Source organism: Rhipicephalus microplus, unplaced genomic scaffold (assembly GCF_043290135.1).
Source record: "Rhipicephalus microplus isolate Deutch F79 unplaced genomic scaffold, USDA_Rmic scaffold_15, whole genome shotgun sequence".
NCBI classification, from domain to species: domain Eukaryota; kingdom Metazoa; phylum Arthropoda; class Arachnida; order Ixodida; family Ixodidae; genus Rhipicephalus; species Rhipicephalus microplus.
In genome coordinates, this window is record NW_027464588.1 from 18,227,857 (window position 1) to 18,243,923 (window position 16,067).

General features: G+C 42.1%; 2 protein-coding genes across 7 annotated transcripts in view; both read left to right on the top strand.

Moving 5' to 3' along the window:
• Positions 1–16,067, top strand: part of LOC119185467 (uncharacterized) — a 631,054-nt gene that overhangs the window by 45,177 nt on the left and 569,810 nt on the right. The window lies entirely within an intron of this gene.
• Positions 1–16,067, top strand: part of LOC142784697 (uncharacterized) — a 69,661-nt gene that overhangs the window by 17,893 nt on the left and 35,701 nt on the right. The window contains exons 2-7 of one of the 2 annotated variants that reach the window (XM_075883189.1): positions 300–3,522; positions 7,283–7,389; positions 8,859–9,116; positions 12,525–12,575; positions 13,866–14,058; positions 14,169–14,224. In XM_075883189.1, the coding sequence (XP_075739304.1) occupies positions 3,504–3,522; positions 7,283–7,389; positions 8,859–9,116; positions 12,525–12,575; positions 13,866–14,058; positions 14,169–14,224 (684 nt within the window). In that variant the 5' untranslated portion in view covers positions 300–3,503. Of the gene's footprint in view, positions 1–299; positions 3,523–7,282; positions 7,390–8,858; positions 9,117–12,524; positions 12,576–13,865; positions 14,059–14,168; positions 14,225–16,067 lie in introns of those variants that run through there. The other variant, XM_075883188.1, reaches the window with a different exon arrangement.

A 16,067-nucleotide genomic window follows, 5' to 3' on the forward strand; every position in this document is an offset into this window, starting at 1 on the left:
TTGATGATGTGTGTTCCAATAGCTCATATGTAATCACCTGGTAAATAATTGAGATTGTGCTATAACTAGCAACATGTGGTTTGTCTCAAGGTTTAAATACTTGCATAACTCTTACCATCAGCCATTGTCTTGCATCATCTAGAAGTGAATGCATGTACAGCGCAGTTTTTTTTCTGCAGAACGAAACTTTTGTGGTAGAATAGATATGTAGTTGTACTTTGCATGCATTTGTGGTCTTCATACCACATTGGTGCTTAAGTGGCCTGCTGAAATTTAATTTCGTTTGATAATTTCTGTAGCCACCTTCAGTGACCTTGTCCAGAAGATGGGGAAAAAACGGCTGTCGTTTCCTGACACTGTATTTTATGACATAGTGAAGAAGAGACAACTGAAAAGGTAACACACATGAAACTTTTTGTTTTCTTAAAATCGTCCGTGACCTGCATCAGGCACCTGGGCAAGAAGTGAGTACATTTTCAAATATAGGTGTTAATACTATGCTGCCAGATTTGGTACTTATAGCACTTATAACTGTATTAAAATGGCATATTTCTAATTTTCATGAAGCTGCAAAACAAGGACGAGATGTTCCCCCGTGACTGTGTTTGGCCGTTTTATAGCAGTGGAAGCTGCTCAGAAGTTCTTTGAAAGGACAAAAGTCTTGGAGGGCTCTTCTTACGGGGCACAATGTGTAGATAATGCAGCTAGTGTACACTGAGCATAAGTTTTGAAGTGGTGATAAAGTTACAGTTTCTTGAATAATCGCCCTCCCAGTGGACAATTGCCATTTCGCGGTTTTACATCGAGCAACAGTCTTCTGATGTGTACGGGACACAGGAGATGCAAAGTCAGGGTTGCAGCACTCTTGCAACCGATAGGTGGCAAAACATACTGAGAAACTCTCCCATTGCTTTCGAACAGTTGAGAAGGCCTTAAGGAAAGGAGCATGCATGTGCGGTCTGTTGTGGCCATTGACTGGCAAAGAGGGGAGGGGGGTCCTTACAGGGTATTAGGACAAAAAGTGCTGTAGAATACTGGTTATAACTTGATTATTTATGAAAAAAGTAAATGATAACTGGTAATCAACGACCAGTAAACCTAATTGAGTTACCCATAATGTTAGTTTTGGAAAAGTAATTGATTACCTAAAACTCTTTGTATATAAATCTGATCAGTGTACAGTAAGCTAGGTAGGCATAATATGGCTGCTTGTTACACAAATAGTAACTTTGCCTTGCACAGAGTGACTTTAGAGAGAATAGCAGGCACTGAGCAGCAACATGTTAAATTTCACAGATATGCATTTGTAAGCTTTTTAGATGACATCGTGTGTTGGTGTTGTCGCTTTTATCCTATTATGTAGCAAAAGTTGGTATGGCATAGTTGTTTTTGTTGCAGTCACGGTAACTATGTGTTTATTGATTTTGTGATGCAACTAAGAATTTTTCTAGACAATTTAGCGCTAGTCTGGTGGGGGGGTGGAAATCGTACTCTTTGAAATCGAATATCACTGCAACTGTGGTGGCTGTGGTGGTTATCGGGACGCCTTGCAATGTGAAAGATGTTATACCCTTGTCACACGGCAAATTCAATGCCATTCACAACAAATTACATTGAGCGGACATAATTTCATTTTACCTGCGTGCTGTCCCATGACAAAAACAAATGTCGTTTTGAAATGATGACCCCGACCTCAGCCCTCCTGACCCATGGCTTTGGGAAAAATAAACATATAATAAAACTTGTATGTAACATGCGTGTGTCCACAAAAATAATTTTTATGGGTGGAAAGGTGCACCTATAATAAAAAAGTGGCAGTTTGAAATAAAACACTTGCCACAGCTGCACGACACACTCGAATATCGTTGGCCGATGGTATGACCGGGCATGAGTACAGTCAACTGAAGCAGGGTGCACAACCTACTCCCCCGCTGCAGAAATGAGACAGCAGCAACGATTTCGTGTAGTCACCACCTTAGTCACCACATGATTAATATCCACAATACAGGCAATAATGACAACAGGGCACAAACAAAACATGCCCTGCGTTCAGCTGCTGTCATGGAGAGTAGCTTCTTTTTAACGCTATGGCATTAGAAAGCTCGATTTGCAGTAATCCCGGCATAGGCATCATTGGTTGTGAGCGAAAAAATCATCTTATACGCTACTGAAAAAACTGAGAATGATGCAAATAAAATAAACAACAAAAATTCTTGAGACGTAGTTCATTTGCATGGCAAACGGATGTTCTACCACACGGCCACGCATCTGTTTGGAAATACAATGAACGAACTTCCTCTGCTTGGAAATGCAGTGAAATTACCTTTCATACTTAACAAACACACACGTCCTGTATACATGCTTTACAATGCAACATGAAATATAGCAGTAATAATGCGTGGTATAACTTGCCATTTCTAGCGGGCGTCATAACATGTCATTATCATAATGGCTTGAAGGTTTAAAACCGGTCACCCACTTCCAAAGGCACACGCGCTACTGTACCTATTTCCTTAAGGCCTCGTAGTGGATGCGTAAGAAGTTCAAAAAGGTTTCATGCACCAAGTGTTCGATGCACGTAGTAGCAACAGGATATCCTTATCGCCTTCAACTCCTAAAAACAAAGCTTTAGGGTCCCTTAATTTGTTTTTTTTTAACTTTTGCACCTGCCATTATGTCATCAAACCAGTAATAAGTTGAGCTATTAAGGAACAAGATCTTCATAAATTATAAAATGTATATATATACATATATATATATACAAGTATATTTCCCTAAAAGTCCCTGACATTGAGACTACTCAGTCAGAAATCGAATGCGATTGCGTTGCAGGAACTCGTTCCACAGAAAAGGTCGTTTTCATCAAATGGCATTAGTTTCCCCGTGTGACAGCAAAGAAAGGACATTGCAAACGAAGGACTTAGATTTGCCGTGTGACAGGGTGTTACAATGCTCACTAGTCATGGCTGGAATATGCTACATATCATTTTAACATATGGTATAGTAGCGCAAATTTGATGGGAACACTGAGGACAAGAAAACACTGCACTCGCTAATCTCACAAACAGTGGCGTGTTTTCTTGTCCTCAGGTCCCAGTCGAGGTTGCGCTACTATACCATATGTTGAAATGATATCTCACCAACTAGCCCAGCTTTCAACCTTACTGAACTTCATACGCTAGGTAGTTGCTATAACCTGAATTATGTTTGTATCAATGGAGCGTGGATGTTTCCTGGCATATTTGCTCGTTTTCGGCTTCTAATCAGTGATGTTGGCTTTGGGTTGATGTGTTTATTTGCTAGCATTCAAAAAAGAAAAAAAGAAAAAAATCTGCAACCAAGAACAAAGAGGCGCCGAAGCAGTGCGAGTTCCGAAGAAGAGCTTGTCGAACTGAGTCGGCTCGAAAAAGAGAGGAACCTTACGAGGCAGCTCAAGAAAAAAAAACAAAAGACTAGAGGAAAGAATAGAAATACTTGAGAAGAGAAATGACAAGCTGCAAGACATGCTGCAAAATGAACACAGTAAGTGATATTTATTCCATGCTGCCTTGTCAAATTTAAAAAAAATGAATTTTTATGCAGTCAGTGAGTGCTGTGGTTATGTGTACCCTAACACATTTTCTTTGGCCTCTTCATGGTATTTCAACGCTTTTTGTTCCACAATAAGGAAGTGGTACCTGAAATAGCCCTTTGTATTAATGTTCTACAGTCGACATCCGATTTCGTGGACACTCAACGGATTGCGAAAGGTCCGGAAAATCAGACAGTCTTGAAAAACGAATGAAGAAAAAATACACTTTTACAATAGGTATTTTTCACTGACGGAAAGGGTCACGGCAGGAGTACAGGATTCTCGTTGCAATTCAGCAAATGCATCATTTAGGTGTCCTCGAAAAGAGCCGTTTGTATTATAAAAAGCGAAAAGAAAAAATTTGATGTGACCGACGCTACCGCATTTGTGAAAATTAAGCGCTAAAAGGACTCGCTTATTTAAGTTTGCACGGAGTTCCACTTGCCCCGAATATGTTTGCCTCAGTATCAGTTGATGTCATGCTGTCACTGTACACCTATGACGATGTCATGCTCGCGTCAACACCGAACTTGTTGCCCGTGTAGGCTCTGCCTCTTTGATCTCTGTGTCGGAGTTGTCGAAACTTTTAGTAACTTGAATGATTTCGTCACCGGTAAATTCCACACACAGCTCAAGATTTTCGCTAGCGTTGGCAAAGCCCTCCAAGGTTATCCCGGCTGAAATCGAAACACCAGCACCGTGTGGGTCGTTGAAGCAACGACCACAGTTGGAAGTTCTTTACACACGCTGACCTCTCTAGGTGAGACTGCCGTCTCGGCGTACATTTTAAAGCTGGCGTGGCGAAAACAGTTCCTGGGAGTCTGTTGCGCTACCGCCTTCTATTAGCCGGGAAGCATGCCGACGGCAGACTATAGTTCAACAGCGTAGCTTTCCCACCGGAGCACAGCCTTATAGTAACATTAGTAACAACATCATGCAGTTGTGGCCACAGGTTTGTCTAAGCCACGGCTGGCTACAAATTGGCGTGCGCTAGATTCCGGCATTTGCGGTGTCGAGGGTACGGCAGCCACGTCACAGTGGGTTCGAGGGTACGAAAAGAACCAAAATAGTGGTGCTGATAGTGACTTCAAGTCCGCTGTTAGCAGTAAAAAGTTAGCCGTGAAATTGGACGGTGAAAGCTATAAATGTCCGAAATTTTGGACTTTTTAATACATTGACTGTATGGGGAACTTGATGGTGCCACAGATCAGTCCGGGAAATCAGGCATGCCCAGGATTTCGGTAGTCCGAGAAATCGGACGTTAACTGTATGATCAGAGTTAAAAAAACCAAGACAATGCAGTCCTTTATGGAATTAGTTTTTTGTCAGAGAGTGGCCACTTAGAATGAAAACAGCTGTGATAGTTGCTGAATGGTGTTTCCTTCTGCGACAGTGCAGTGGTTACAGCAGCACTAGTAGGAAACAGCAGCCAGCAAAGCATTTGTTCTCTATGAATGGACTCCGCTCCTCCTACCCTTTTTCACCAAACTGTAGACGGCTCCAGCAAGGTAACAGATAAAATTGTGGCTTTAGGCACGATGCCATCAGACACCACCCATCAAAGTGCATTCTTTCTCATTATATTGATATGTACCTGGGGGGGGGGGTCAGGCGGCTTAGCAGAGGAGGAACATATAACGTCACGACCCACCCTGCTGGAACTATTACCTTTCTTCAAAAAAAAAACTGTAACCAAAATGCATCTCTTTAGCAGGAATCGACCATTAGAGAGGACTGCCTTTGAAAACTATAAGGAACAGTTTGAATTGTCTGACACTTAAAGGAGTTGTTAGTGTACAACTGTCTCAAGAGAAGGGCTGGGCGGTATTGCGATAGTATTTCAGAGATACTTTTCAGTGTCTGTACTGCTGTATCGAGATACTTCTTAAAAATGTATTGGTATCTCAGTAGTGAAATACTTTCACGATGTATCGCTCGTATTGCAATACTATCCAGGGCATAGGTATGTGGTTACTTTTTTTCGGAAATGAGCTTAGACGTGTTTACAATGGCAAAAAAACATATGCTGTGACCTTAGCATTGTGTGGCGAGATATGCACCCACCATTTCTACATTTATTCTCAGGGGGTAACTGACTCCAACCTTCTCGATAGTGCGCTAGTTGCTTTTCTACCTGCATTTCATTGTGCATGCAGAACTGGAATGTGTTTGAATAATCACCTGCTTGGGAGCTTGCCAATAATGTTATACTGCCATTTTGAATACCAGCAGTTAGGAGCATTGAATATGGCACATTGGGCGCCAAACAACAGCGTCGTTTTTGAAATGTATTTCTCATGCCAATTTAACGAGCAGTGCTTCTTTTTTCTCGTTTTTTGTGGCATCCATTTTAAAAACGGAGCTTATCGAGGAAGCCACAAACTACCCAAAAAATTTGGTGTGTGGTGCCGTGTGCCATCAACGATACTTCTTTCTCCAAAACATTTCTGGAAGACAGCAAGTGCGGCCACACGCTTGCTAGTCCTAGTCAATTGTGACCAGTGCAGTTTGAAGTTTCCCGTCTACAGAAAAAAAACACACAACATCAGGTACCGGCATTGACTTGGTGCAATTGACAAACCAGAATATATCGGTGGTTGTCTCACTTGTCGCTAGAACCAATAGCATCTGCACAATGCAGACTAGCAGGGCTGCTGACCTACAGCAAGTGCACAGAGATGTTTTAGCATCCGGCTACTCGAACTCTGGTTAAACTCCAGCTCTTTCAGCCGCAAAGATCTGATCGTGTGTTCCCAAGAAAACGTGCCGCTATACTGTACGTGTCTGATGCGTGCGAGCCAGGCACTAGTTCAAAAACCATTACGATGTCCAAGTAGTTCCGTTCCTACAAATTGCATTATCGGCTGGTAAAGATGAAGGACAAAAACGAAAGGTATCTTGATGCCTATTGAGTACCTTGTAGACTGTGATTGTGTATATATCAGTGAGACTGGAAATTTCGAACATAAGGTCAGACAGCATGTCAATGATGTCAACGAGGTAAAGGTGTCTTCCAATGCCTTGGCAAAACACCCTGAAAACATGAGCAACAAAATAGATTAGCATAATGGCATAAGCTTAGAAAAAAAAACTTTTCAGGACACCACTTGCAATCAATGCTGATTCAAACAATGGATACACATAACACATAGAACCATTGATAACACATGGAACATTCTTTCTTATCTACACTCGTGGTTTTGTGTCACTTGTGAAGTCCTCATAAGCATATTTTCACTGCATCTAGTTGTCACTCTGAACAAGACTCCCATCATGAGAGCTGAAATGTCTTATTTGTATTCCTTTTCGTGGTTGGTGTCATTATTTATCATGTTCTCACCCTAAGGGGCTTCAGTGAATATCTACACTTCACCCATATTTTTGAGTGGAATGTATACTACACCATGGATGTGATTAATATCCTCTTGTTTATAACACGTTTTCTAGATAGTAAATTGGTAAGGCAACTTGGTTGGAGAAGTTCAGAGTATGAAAGAGTTTTATGGCACCCGAGGATTTTAGCAAAAAGCACTCCGGTAAAATCGGAAAAAATATCAGCCTGATGCGCTGGTGTAGCTTTGAGCAAATACAACATAATTATGTTTGTAATAATCAGGTTGTAATAAATTGAAGTTCTGAAAAAGCAATGCTTCGTTCAGGACGCAATTAAGAAATGTGCGCTCTTTATTTTTCACATTTGCTCTCTTACAGAAACATTGGCCAGCCGTTCCTGTTGCGGCCACCAATGCAGTACAAGCACATCTACTAATCATGGTGCCTATAAATATGAGGCCACCCACAGGAGCATTCAAGAGAAGGTATGAGCAAATGACAACGCATTAGGATGCTTCATCAAGTTCGAAAAGTGGCCGTCAGCTACAACAAAAGTGACAAATTTTACCTTGTGATGCCATCATCGTGGCATCAGAAATAAGTTTCTCAAATTGGTCATGTTATCACGACGTCACATGATGTCATTGCTTGTTCTAAGGTTGCCTATCCCGGAGGTATTTGCGAAACAACTGGGAGTGCAGAAAGCTGTTGGGAGTCGTGGCGGGTCAATACAATCGACTTAAAAGAAAAAGATTTTCGTTATCTATTGTTTTAAAGCAGCCGTGAAGAGGAATAAAGCTGTGCCCAATTGTTATTTTCCTGCTTCAGTAATGATTAGACACGCCGATTTCAAAACATTTCGATGCAATATTCAGTCAACCATGTGCATCATCACACATTGCTGCACAACGTATGAAAGAGAAAATATCTTTATGGTGGCACAATCGAACCAGTATGGTACTACAAACCTCACTCAACTATGGCTTGGCAAACATGGCTGCGCTGCCATGTTTTCTTAACGGAGACTTCTCATAGGTCGACTTGAAGTGATGTCAGCAGTACAGTTGAGGCAAATGTGCGAGCTGGAGAATGAAAGTTGCCGACCTTTATTGTTGGATTACTGGTCCAGAAACCTCTTGTGCCAAGGAAGTGCTTATTTTGAAATGAAATTATGTTGTAGTGGTCTGCGTCAGGTAGCGCACTTTAATTTACCCGCCTCTAGAAGCGGAAAGTCTCACGTCACTGTTGTTGTGCACAACGTTGCCCGGCTTTTTACTGTACGGTCGCCGACACTACTAGCGAAACTAAAGCACCAGGAGCCGCATCAGCAACAGCGGCCATCGATCAATTTCCTAAAGTAGGTTCCGAAATGGCAGACATGTTTTGGCTCAATTGGGCCCCGCTAGATGGCACGGCCTGTTTAGTTTAACCAGGAAAAAGTTGAATTTTCTAACATCTTGTGCCATTCTCCATTGTAACTCCCGGCGGTTCTTTTTTCATGAGAAACAACTCAACAAGCAGCATTTTTTACGTTCTTTGATACTTGCAAGGTTCTTTATTTAGTGAGCTAGTTGGATTACTCGTGATTATTTGTAGGCAGTTTGTCTGACGTCATAAGGATCATTTCGCGAACGTCCTACTGCAGCGCATTTGTTCCCGTGCATTTACCTTAATTTCTCGGTAAGTAGGGCACTGCTGTTGATAATACTGTCGTTTTAGATGACATACATTGAGCTTTCACTGTCCCGTGAATTGTTATTTGTCTATTAAGCGTGTTTGAGTTAATGAGATTTCACTGTATTGCACCAAAAACAAAGCGACAAAAGCATATTGGAGTGAGTTTAGACAAGTTAGATCCAATTATAAAACTGACAAAAAACAAATTCGATTCAACTTGCAAAAAGAAAGCTGTATGCTTCAAAAGTGTAATACAGATTTTTTTTTGCATTTTCAGGCAAGGCAGTTGCAGTTCATGCAGCCATCGCTACACGCATCGCCACCGTCGCCACCACCACCGTCACCACCACCACTATGGCCGTGCTCGCCATTGTCTCCACAAGGGTGGTCAGCAACGCTGCTTTTGCCACCGCCGCAGCGCTTACTGCCTTCGTCGCCTTCTTCAGAGCAGCCACGGATGCAGCAATGCCCATTGATGCTACTGGTACCACACCCTGGAACAACGTCAAGTGGTTCTCAAGAACCTACCAGCCAGGTGTGTACTTTATAATTGAAATGGCTGTTTCTTTGTTTTTTTTTTCAATCCGATTTAGGGGTTATATTGTCAGGCTAGCCTGCTGTACCTTTTAAGTTTGTTTATTTAATCAATATACATCTAGTCATTTTTAGAGGTATGCAGACAAGTATTTTAAAGTTGAGCAAATGCAGTGTGAACATCTGTCAATGTCGAATCGCACTGGTTGAGCAGCATAAAAATTTTCTCGCCGGGTTCTCCTGGTCAATTCGGAGCAATTTCCTGCTTTCTACTGGCATATTCAGAGCAAACCACTCCGCAATGGGGCTTCCATGTTGTTTCATCTGGCAAAGGTAGACTTTTCTGGAACTCCGGCAATGCGGGGCTGTCATTTTTGGTACGAACGGGGAATAAGGTTGTCTTTACCGTTTTTTTAGGTGGTGTCTCATCACCCTATGGATTTCTTTACAATCTAAAAATGGCATCGTTTGACTTTGCTGGATGAACTGGCGGTAAAGTTTTGACAGTTGTAGCAGCAGCGACCACAAACCGTGTGTGGAAGTGACTTTTTAAAAAAAGTTGCCTGACCGGCTGTGCAGATGCCCGAAGATCATCGGCTACGTCGAAAAAGTTCGGGAGCCGGTTTAAGTGTCGTATGCATAAACAGTTTCTGGACACCTCATGCACATCATTCATGTGTTCCAGTGGTAGATTTGGCTTGCTGTAAGACGTTTTTAGATACTGTCAGTTGGGTAAGCACGTGCTGCCGCAGCCGCGAGTACTGACCCTCTTGTATCCCGCGGAGGCGGCGCTGCTATCGCTTTGAGATTGGTGAAGGAGCGTCATCTGCTACCTCTGAATGTGAAACAGCAGGAAATTAGTTTCTAAATTGCGACAACAGAGGAGAGGATGCGGCGGAAGGGCGACCTTGAAAACCAAAACGCACGGGAAGGAGGCAGGTTGGGTAGCTTGCTTGATAGGTCCGCGAAACTCGCATGTAGAAAAACTTGGAAAGAGTACCTGCGCGCGCAGATGTCAAAGCACGGCCGCCTGGATCAGTGCGCGGGGGTGTTCGAACAATCGGCGGCCGTGGTCAAAAAATCTTTTTGTTGCGCCGGCGAGTTTGCGTGGCATCACAAACTTCGATATTTCGTGATTCGTTCCGCGCAAATTAACAGCCGTTTTCGCGCTTCCGCACGTGCGCAGAAAGCATGCCGAGTCGAGTGCGAAGCGAGCGAGAGAACAAGTCCTTAACACGAAACGAACCACAAATTATCAGAGTAGGTGGGGTAGCGTACACCCGTGCACTAGACGCAGACTATCGGATACAGTCGGTGGCCGACGATGTTGGCAAATGGTCTGGTCACTCTAGGCCGGCGATGCCAACGACAGTACCAGCGAATAAAAACAGGGTAGATGGCCGACCGATCTTCGAAAGATCGGTGGCAGTGTGAAAACACGGACCTCGTCTGGCGATGCGGGGCGCTCAGAGTAGCGGGGGGACAAAGGGCGGAGGGATGCATAACAAAAAGCAGTCGGCACTTTCCTTTCTTCATGGGTTGGGGAGCAGCAACTAGAGGGTCGCGGAGGTAGGGTCAGCGTTTAACAATAAGAATGTATGGGCACCTCGCCGATGCCTGATCGGGGGTCGAAACTGGCTTCCCGGGAAGTCGGGAGACCGCTAACTGTTCGCTGTAACCGATCAGCGGCGCTCGGAGACGTTCGTTGTAAGTGCGATTTTGTGCCAATGAACCAATATATATTTTCATGGTCACGCGGATATTGTTCGTTTAAAGCGAAAGTTTGTTTTAAGTGGGGCCGTTATATGTGGGCTCGACTGTACTACTTAGTGATAAATAAGGTTCGGGCCTGTATCTAAGAAATGTATGATTATTTATGTATGTTTTGACCATTACCTGCAAGGCTTTTCATGGAATAGCAGCTGTTCAGTCCTTGAGAACTGCAGGGTAATTTGGGGGTTTGAAGAAGTACTGCTGATCACAAGTGTTTTCCTCATAGGCATAGCCACTTGACAGCCCGGCGCACTGAAGGTAGGCATGTTTACTGTGTTAAACTGCTAATTCACTCAAGCTTGCTTGATTGTTGTGTACCATGTGAAATACGATTTGCGTGACAGAAATCTAACCTTCAAGTTCCCGCCTCTGTAATCTGAGCAAGCAAACTAATAGGAAAAAACAAATTCAACGCTGCCGCGGGAAGCCAGCGGTAGCTCGTTCTCAAGGCTACTTTAGCACCACGCCCCTCGAAGCGTGTACGAATCGGTGCCGCCTCCATAGTGGGCTTTCCCAACTGACAGTACCTAAAAACGGTGTAAGCCGTGTGCTCGCTCCAAGACTTGGGCGGCTGTTCCAGATCTCTCTGTCGAATTCTACATAATAATAGTTGTACACGTAGCTTTACTCACCATAAAACCTAAATGTAAATTTAGAAAGATTTTTAGGCTAATTGCATATGCTTTTTGCATGAATAAACCTTCTTGACAAGCTAGATTTAGGAGAAGAAATTCTTCAAGTGTGTGAAGTAAGTCTTATAATTTAATCACTGTAAAGTAGGATGTCATTCTGCCATAGTTGATGTATGTTTAGGTGTAAGGAAGTTGTAAATATGGGCAAACTTTGCACAATTATTATTTTTGAACATTTTATAAAAACTCGGTTCATACAAAAGCTAGTATGAATACCGTTATGATTAAGTGATAACAAGTCAGATGCCAGTAATATGAAGTTAGCCTAGACAAGGCGAGCAGCATTAGAGTAAATAGAACTCTTGGTAAATATGTGTATGCCCCGATTCTGAATGTTCTCTATTGACAAAAGATTATTGTTATGCATATTTGCCCATGTAATAATGCCATAGGTGATTTGACTGTTTATGAAAGCAGAACAACAATAAGGCATCATAGGAGATAAATAAAGAAGATTTAATGAGGGCTCGTACACCGAAGGCAGTTTTTGTTTAGCATAAGCATTATGATGGGTAAACTTCACGTTAGGCTCAATTTTTTGGCCTAGAAAACACACCAAATTGCAAGAATTAAACTATGGTAGTCAAATAAAAGGGAGCTTTGTTTTAGAAACTGTATAAACCATGAACTTAGTTTTAAGTGGGATTAAAATTAGGTTGTTTTAAAAACACAATGTAGAACACTGATCAGTTCGTTGTGCAGCTTAGTGATTGGGCTTTTAACAATTTATGGAGCATAAGCTGAAAAACAATAGGGATAGAAGTTTCAGCAGCTGTTATTGGGCTGAACAAAGCACAAATGAGGACTGATAGTTATGTTGTGTCTGAAAATAAAAAAAAAGTTTTGGAAATGATGCATAACTTTCATACCTGGAAGCCATGCTGGCATATGTGTGCCTAATATTTTTTATAGCTGATCGACTTTTCCTTTGTTCTGCCTTTTAGGGTATGGGCGCCAGTGATGAACTGCCGCTGTTTTTTCAGGTTGACAATCAAGTAAGTAGCTTTACAGTAGCTTGGATGGTTAGGCTAGTTGGTATTCGTTCTTTTTTTTACTGAATAAGGGCACGTACAGACACTTGAACACCGCTTATGTTGTGTGGATTTTCTTTTTCTAGTGTCCGTCTCTGTGTACTTGCCTTTATTCAGTTGAACGATGAGGTAGCTCTACTTTTTGTAAATTTATGTTTATTCAGTGCAATACTTTCACTACTGGGTTGAATACATAGTTATGCAACTTGCATTGCACTTTCACTTCTTTGTATGTTTATGCCCAGTTTATTCATCTAATACGGATAATTTTGTAAATTATGACCTGGACTGGTGCATTTAGAGATTCAGGAGGTTAATTCACGAATGACCAGTGCAATCTTCTGCATTACTTTTTTTTGGAATGTCACGGCATTCAGTACAAGCTTTATACATATTTTTTTGTGACAAGTCCTAATGTCAGGAAAAAGTGGAATGAATTTTTGATTCCTGAGTCTTTTTGATTCCCGAGTGCCTCATTATTGGACTAGAAAAAAGAAATTTTCATCTGCAATGTGCCAGAGCACTTTTTGTCAGTGCCAGCTCTAAGTGCTTTTTAGGGTGTCTGGTGGTCTCTTCTACTTTAGTAGAATATTATGGACTCAACATTACTAACAACTGTAACGCAACTGTAATATATGTTACATAGTTGTTAACTTACCTTCCACACATATCTAGAGCACTCTAAATTGTAAATACTTTTCTTTTTAAAATGTCTTACAGTTTCTCACAAACTGTTCAGGTGAGACTTAAAAACAGCAATGATGTATGTGATTTGCTTTTCATTGATCATTGAAAGGAATGCTTTTTTGTTTCGCTGGAGCCACATTAGTGTAAAATTTCTAAATAGGGATTGTGTTGATGTTTTTCTAACTTACTATGCCACCCCACTTTTTGCCCAGTCTTTTAGTATATAAAAATTAAGGATTCTCCTTGTGAAGGCTGGTGTAGTATTGCCATTAATGAGCAATATATGCATCTGTAGACTTACACACATTCTGTGAACTGTACTTGCTTTAGAAAAAGAATATTTGGATAACGTTTAGTATGCCAGTGTTATACAAGTTGGCATGCAGTTGCAGAAGTGAAATGTAAGATTCATCAGAACTATTTGAATACATACGAGCAAAACATTACTCGCACGACCAAAGAGCGCAACTAACATTTTCAAAAACAAGATATCTCTTGTGTCTTTTATTATGATTCCACATTTTTTTAGCGCAGATTCACCTAACAAACGGCATATTTCTGGAGCAGGAAAAATGGGCATGGCTGCTTTCGCGTCCGAGAGACAGCTTGTTCTGTAAGGAGGCGACCAAGTTTCTGTGGGGTGTGAGTGCCCTCCACAACAGGAGCATCACAGGAGCCCCTTGTCGGCGCTACGTGCGTTCGGAAAACCAGGCACCACCCAGAAGGGCACTCACGCCTAAGAAATTGGAGGCTGTCGGAAGTAAGTGTTTCATGCTTAGTATATTTGGCTGAATTTAGGGACAATAAAATTTATCAACTATATAAACCAGTAAGTTCCTAATTGCTACATATTCCTGCTCATTTTTACAGATGCCTTCAGCAAGTACATTGCTGGGAGACCAAGTGAAGTGGCAGCAATTGAGAGGGTAAGAAAAATGAACAGATTCATTGCTGAAATGTTGAACGACCTAAATAAATGAGTCGTCAAAACAACTCTAGCCTTATTGTGTTTATTTGATATAATTGCAGCGTACCTACATTACATTGTTTATTTTACTGTGTGCTTCATGAACTGACATGCCTTTCTTAATACATTCTTTTACTGCATGTTAATTTTGACCCAAATAGCTAATCCAACCCATAACACCTGCATAACCTGTAATACCGATATATTCGTTACACTTATACCACCTATATGAGCCGTACCACCTGTATGACCCGCACTACCCCTATGACCCGTACCACCCGTATGACCCGTACCACCTGTATGACCGGTAACACCTGTATGCCCCGTATCCAATAACATCGTATGTGCATGTCCTGTACATGTAGGAATTTTCAGTAGAGGGGTTTGAGAAACGAGCGAAAAAATCTTGAAAGGACCGGGGTTCAGTCCGTGTTTGCGGGAACGTCACAGTATATATTTGATACACTTGGGCCGAAAACATACCTGGGAGGTCGTGCGATATGTATATTTAGTAACTAAGCTGCTGGTGGGCCACCCTGGTTGGCTATATGGCCAACCAGGTAATGCAATCTCTCTTCACCGCACCAAAGAAGGAATGGGAAAGAGCGTGGCCTTGTTGTAAAGGTAATGGATGCAATATCCCCCACTGTACTTCTTGCCGCCTGTAGCACATACGTCTGCTTTACGTTGTGTTGAGCTTCCGAAGAGTTCGGCCTGTCTTACCGGTAGACGGACGGCGGTGTGACTCTTGAAAATCGGTTCTCGACATTCAGCTGACAACTATTCGAATATACTGCCAAGCAAGCTCATTCCGCGAAGATACTATGCAATGTCTCTTAACTACTCATCTGTCGCTTCGGGAATTTTGAAGCTTTTGCGACTTATTAAACAGGCCGCAACATCTAATTTGAGTTCACCACCCCACGTCATATGGTCACATGGTGGCCAATACAGACCCGGAACAAGGCTATAAATTGCCAACACCAATGCCAAAAAATTAACTTTATAGAAAATAGTACAAACTCCAGAAACAACTAATATATAATTCCTATAGTTCACCTATTATTGCGCCTTCAATTATTCAATTTTGTGGCAGCACTGCAACACCTTTCAATTAGCACTCTAACAAACTAGCCCTAATAGCCGCTCTTTGTAGCGACAAAATCTTTCGGAGACATCTGGCTAATACGCTAGGCAAGAGAAGACTCCACCACCACGGCGATCTCTCAACAGCTAAGACAATATTTAGGTTGTACGCACTTCTGCTGGTTTTTGGACACGTGACGCTACTTGAAGAGATGATCTAAAACAGAGCCACTACATACGTAATAATATTTCCGCAAGATTTTGAGAGGAGGATTGCCTATGCGAACAAGGCGGTGGTATTGCAAGCTCGAAGGCACATATTTCGGCCAGAAAACAAAAGTGATTCGTAATCCCGGAACAGTGTTCGCGCGAGCCCTCATAAGGCAGGAGCACTTCTTTGGAGCAAGAGTAATGTCCTTGTAATGTGCATCATGAAGCAATTAAATGTATGTTAAAATCGGTCATCATTAAGCGGGCTTTTATTCATTTTACTTAAAAAGAATTCCTTAGTTCACCCTACCACGAGCACATACTTCGTCAAATACACTGCCATGGCTACGCCCTGCTTGAACGTTTTGATACACTACAAGTGAAGGCTGCACATTAGTCGTCTTCAGGTGAAGTGTGAGGTTCTAGATAGGGGGTTACCCAATATTCTTTCTCGCAGATTATCCATCGTTTACTATGCTGTCTGGGATAGGTTTCTGCTCTCCCAT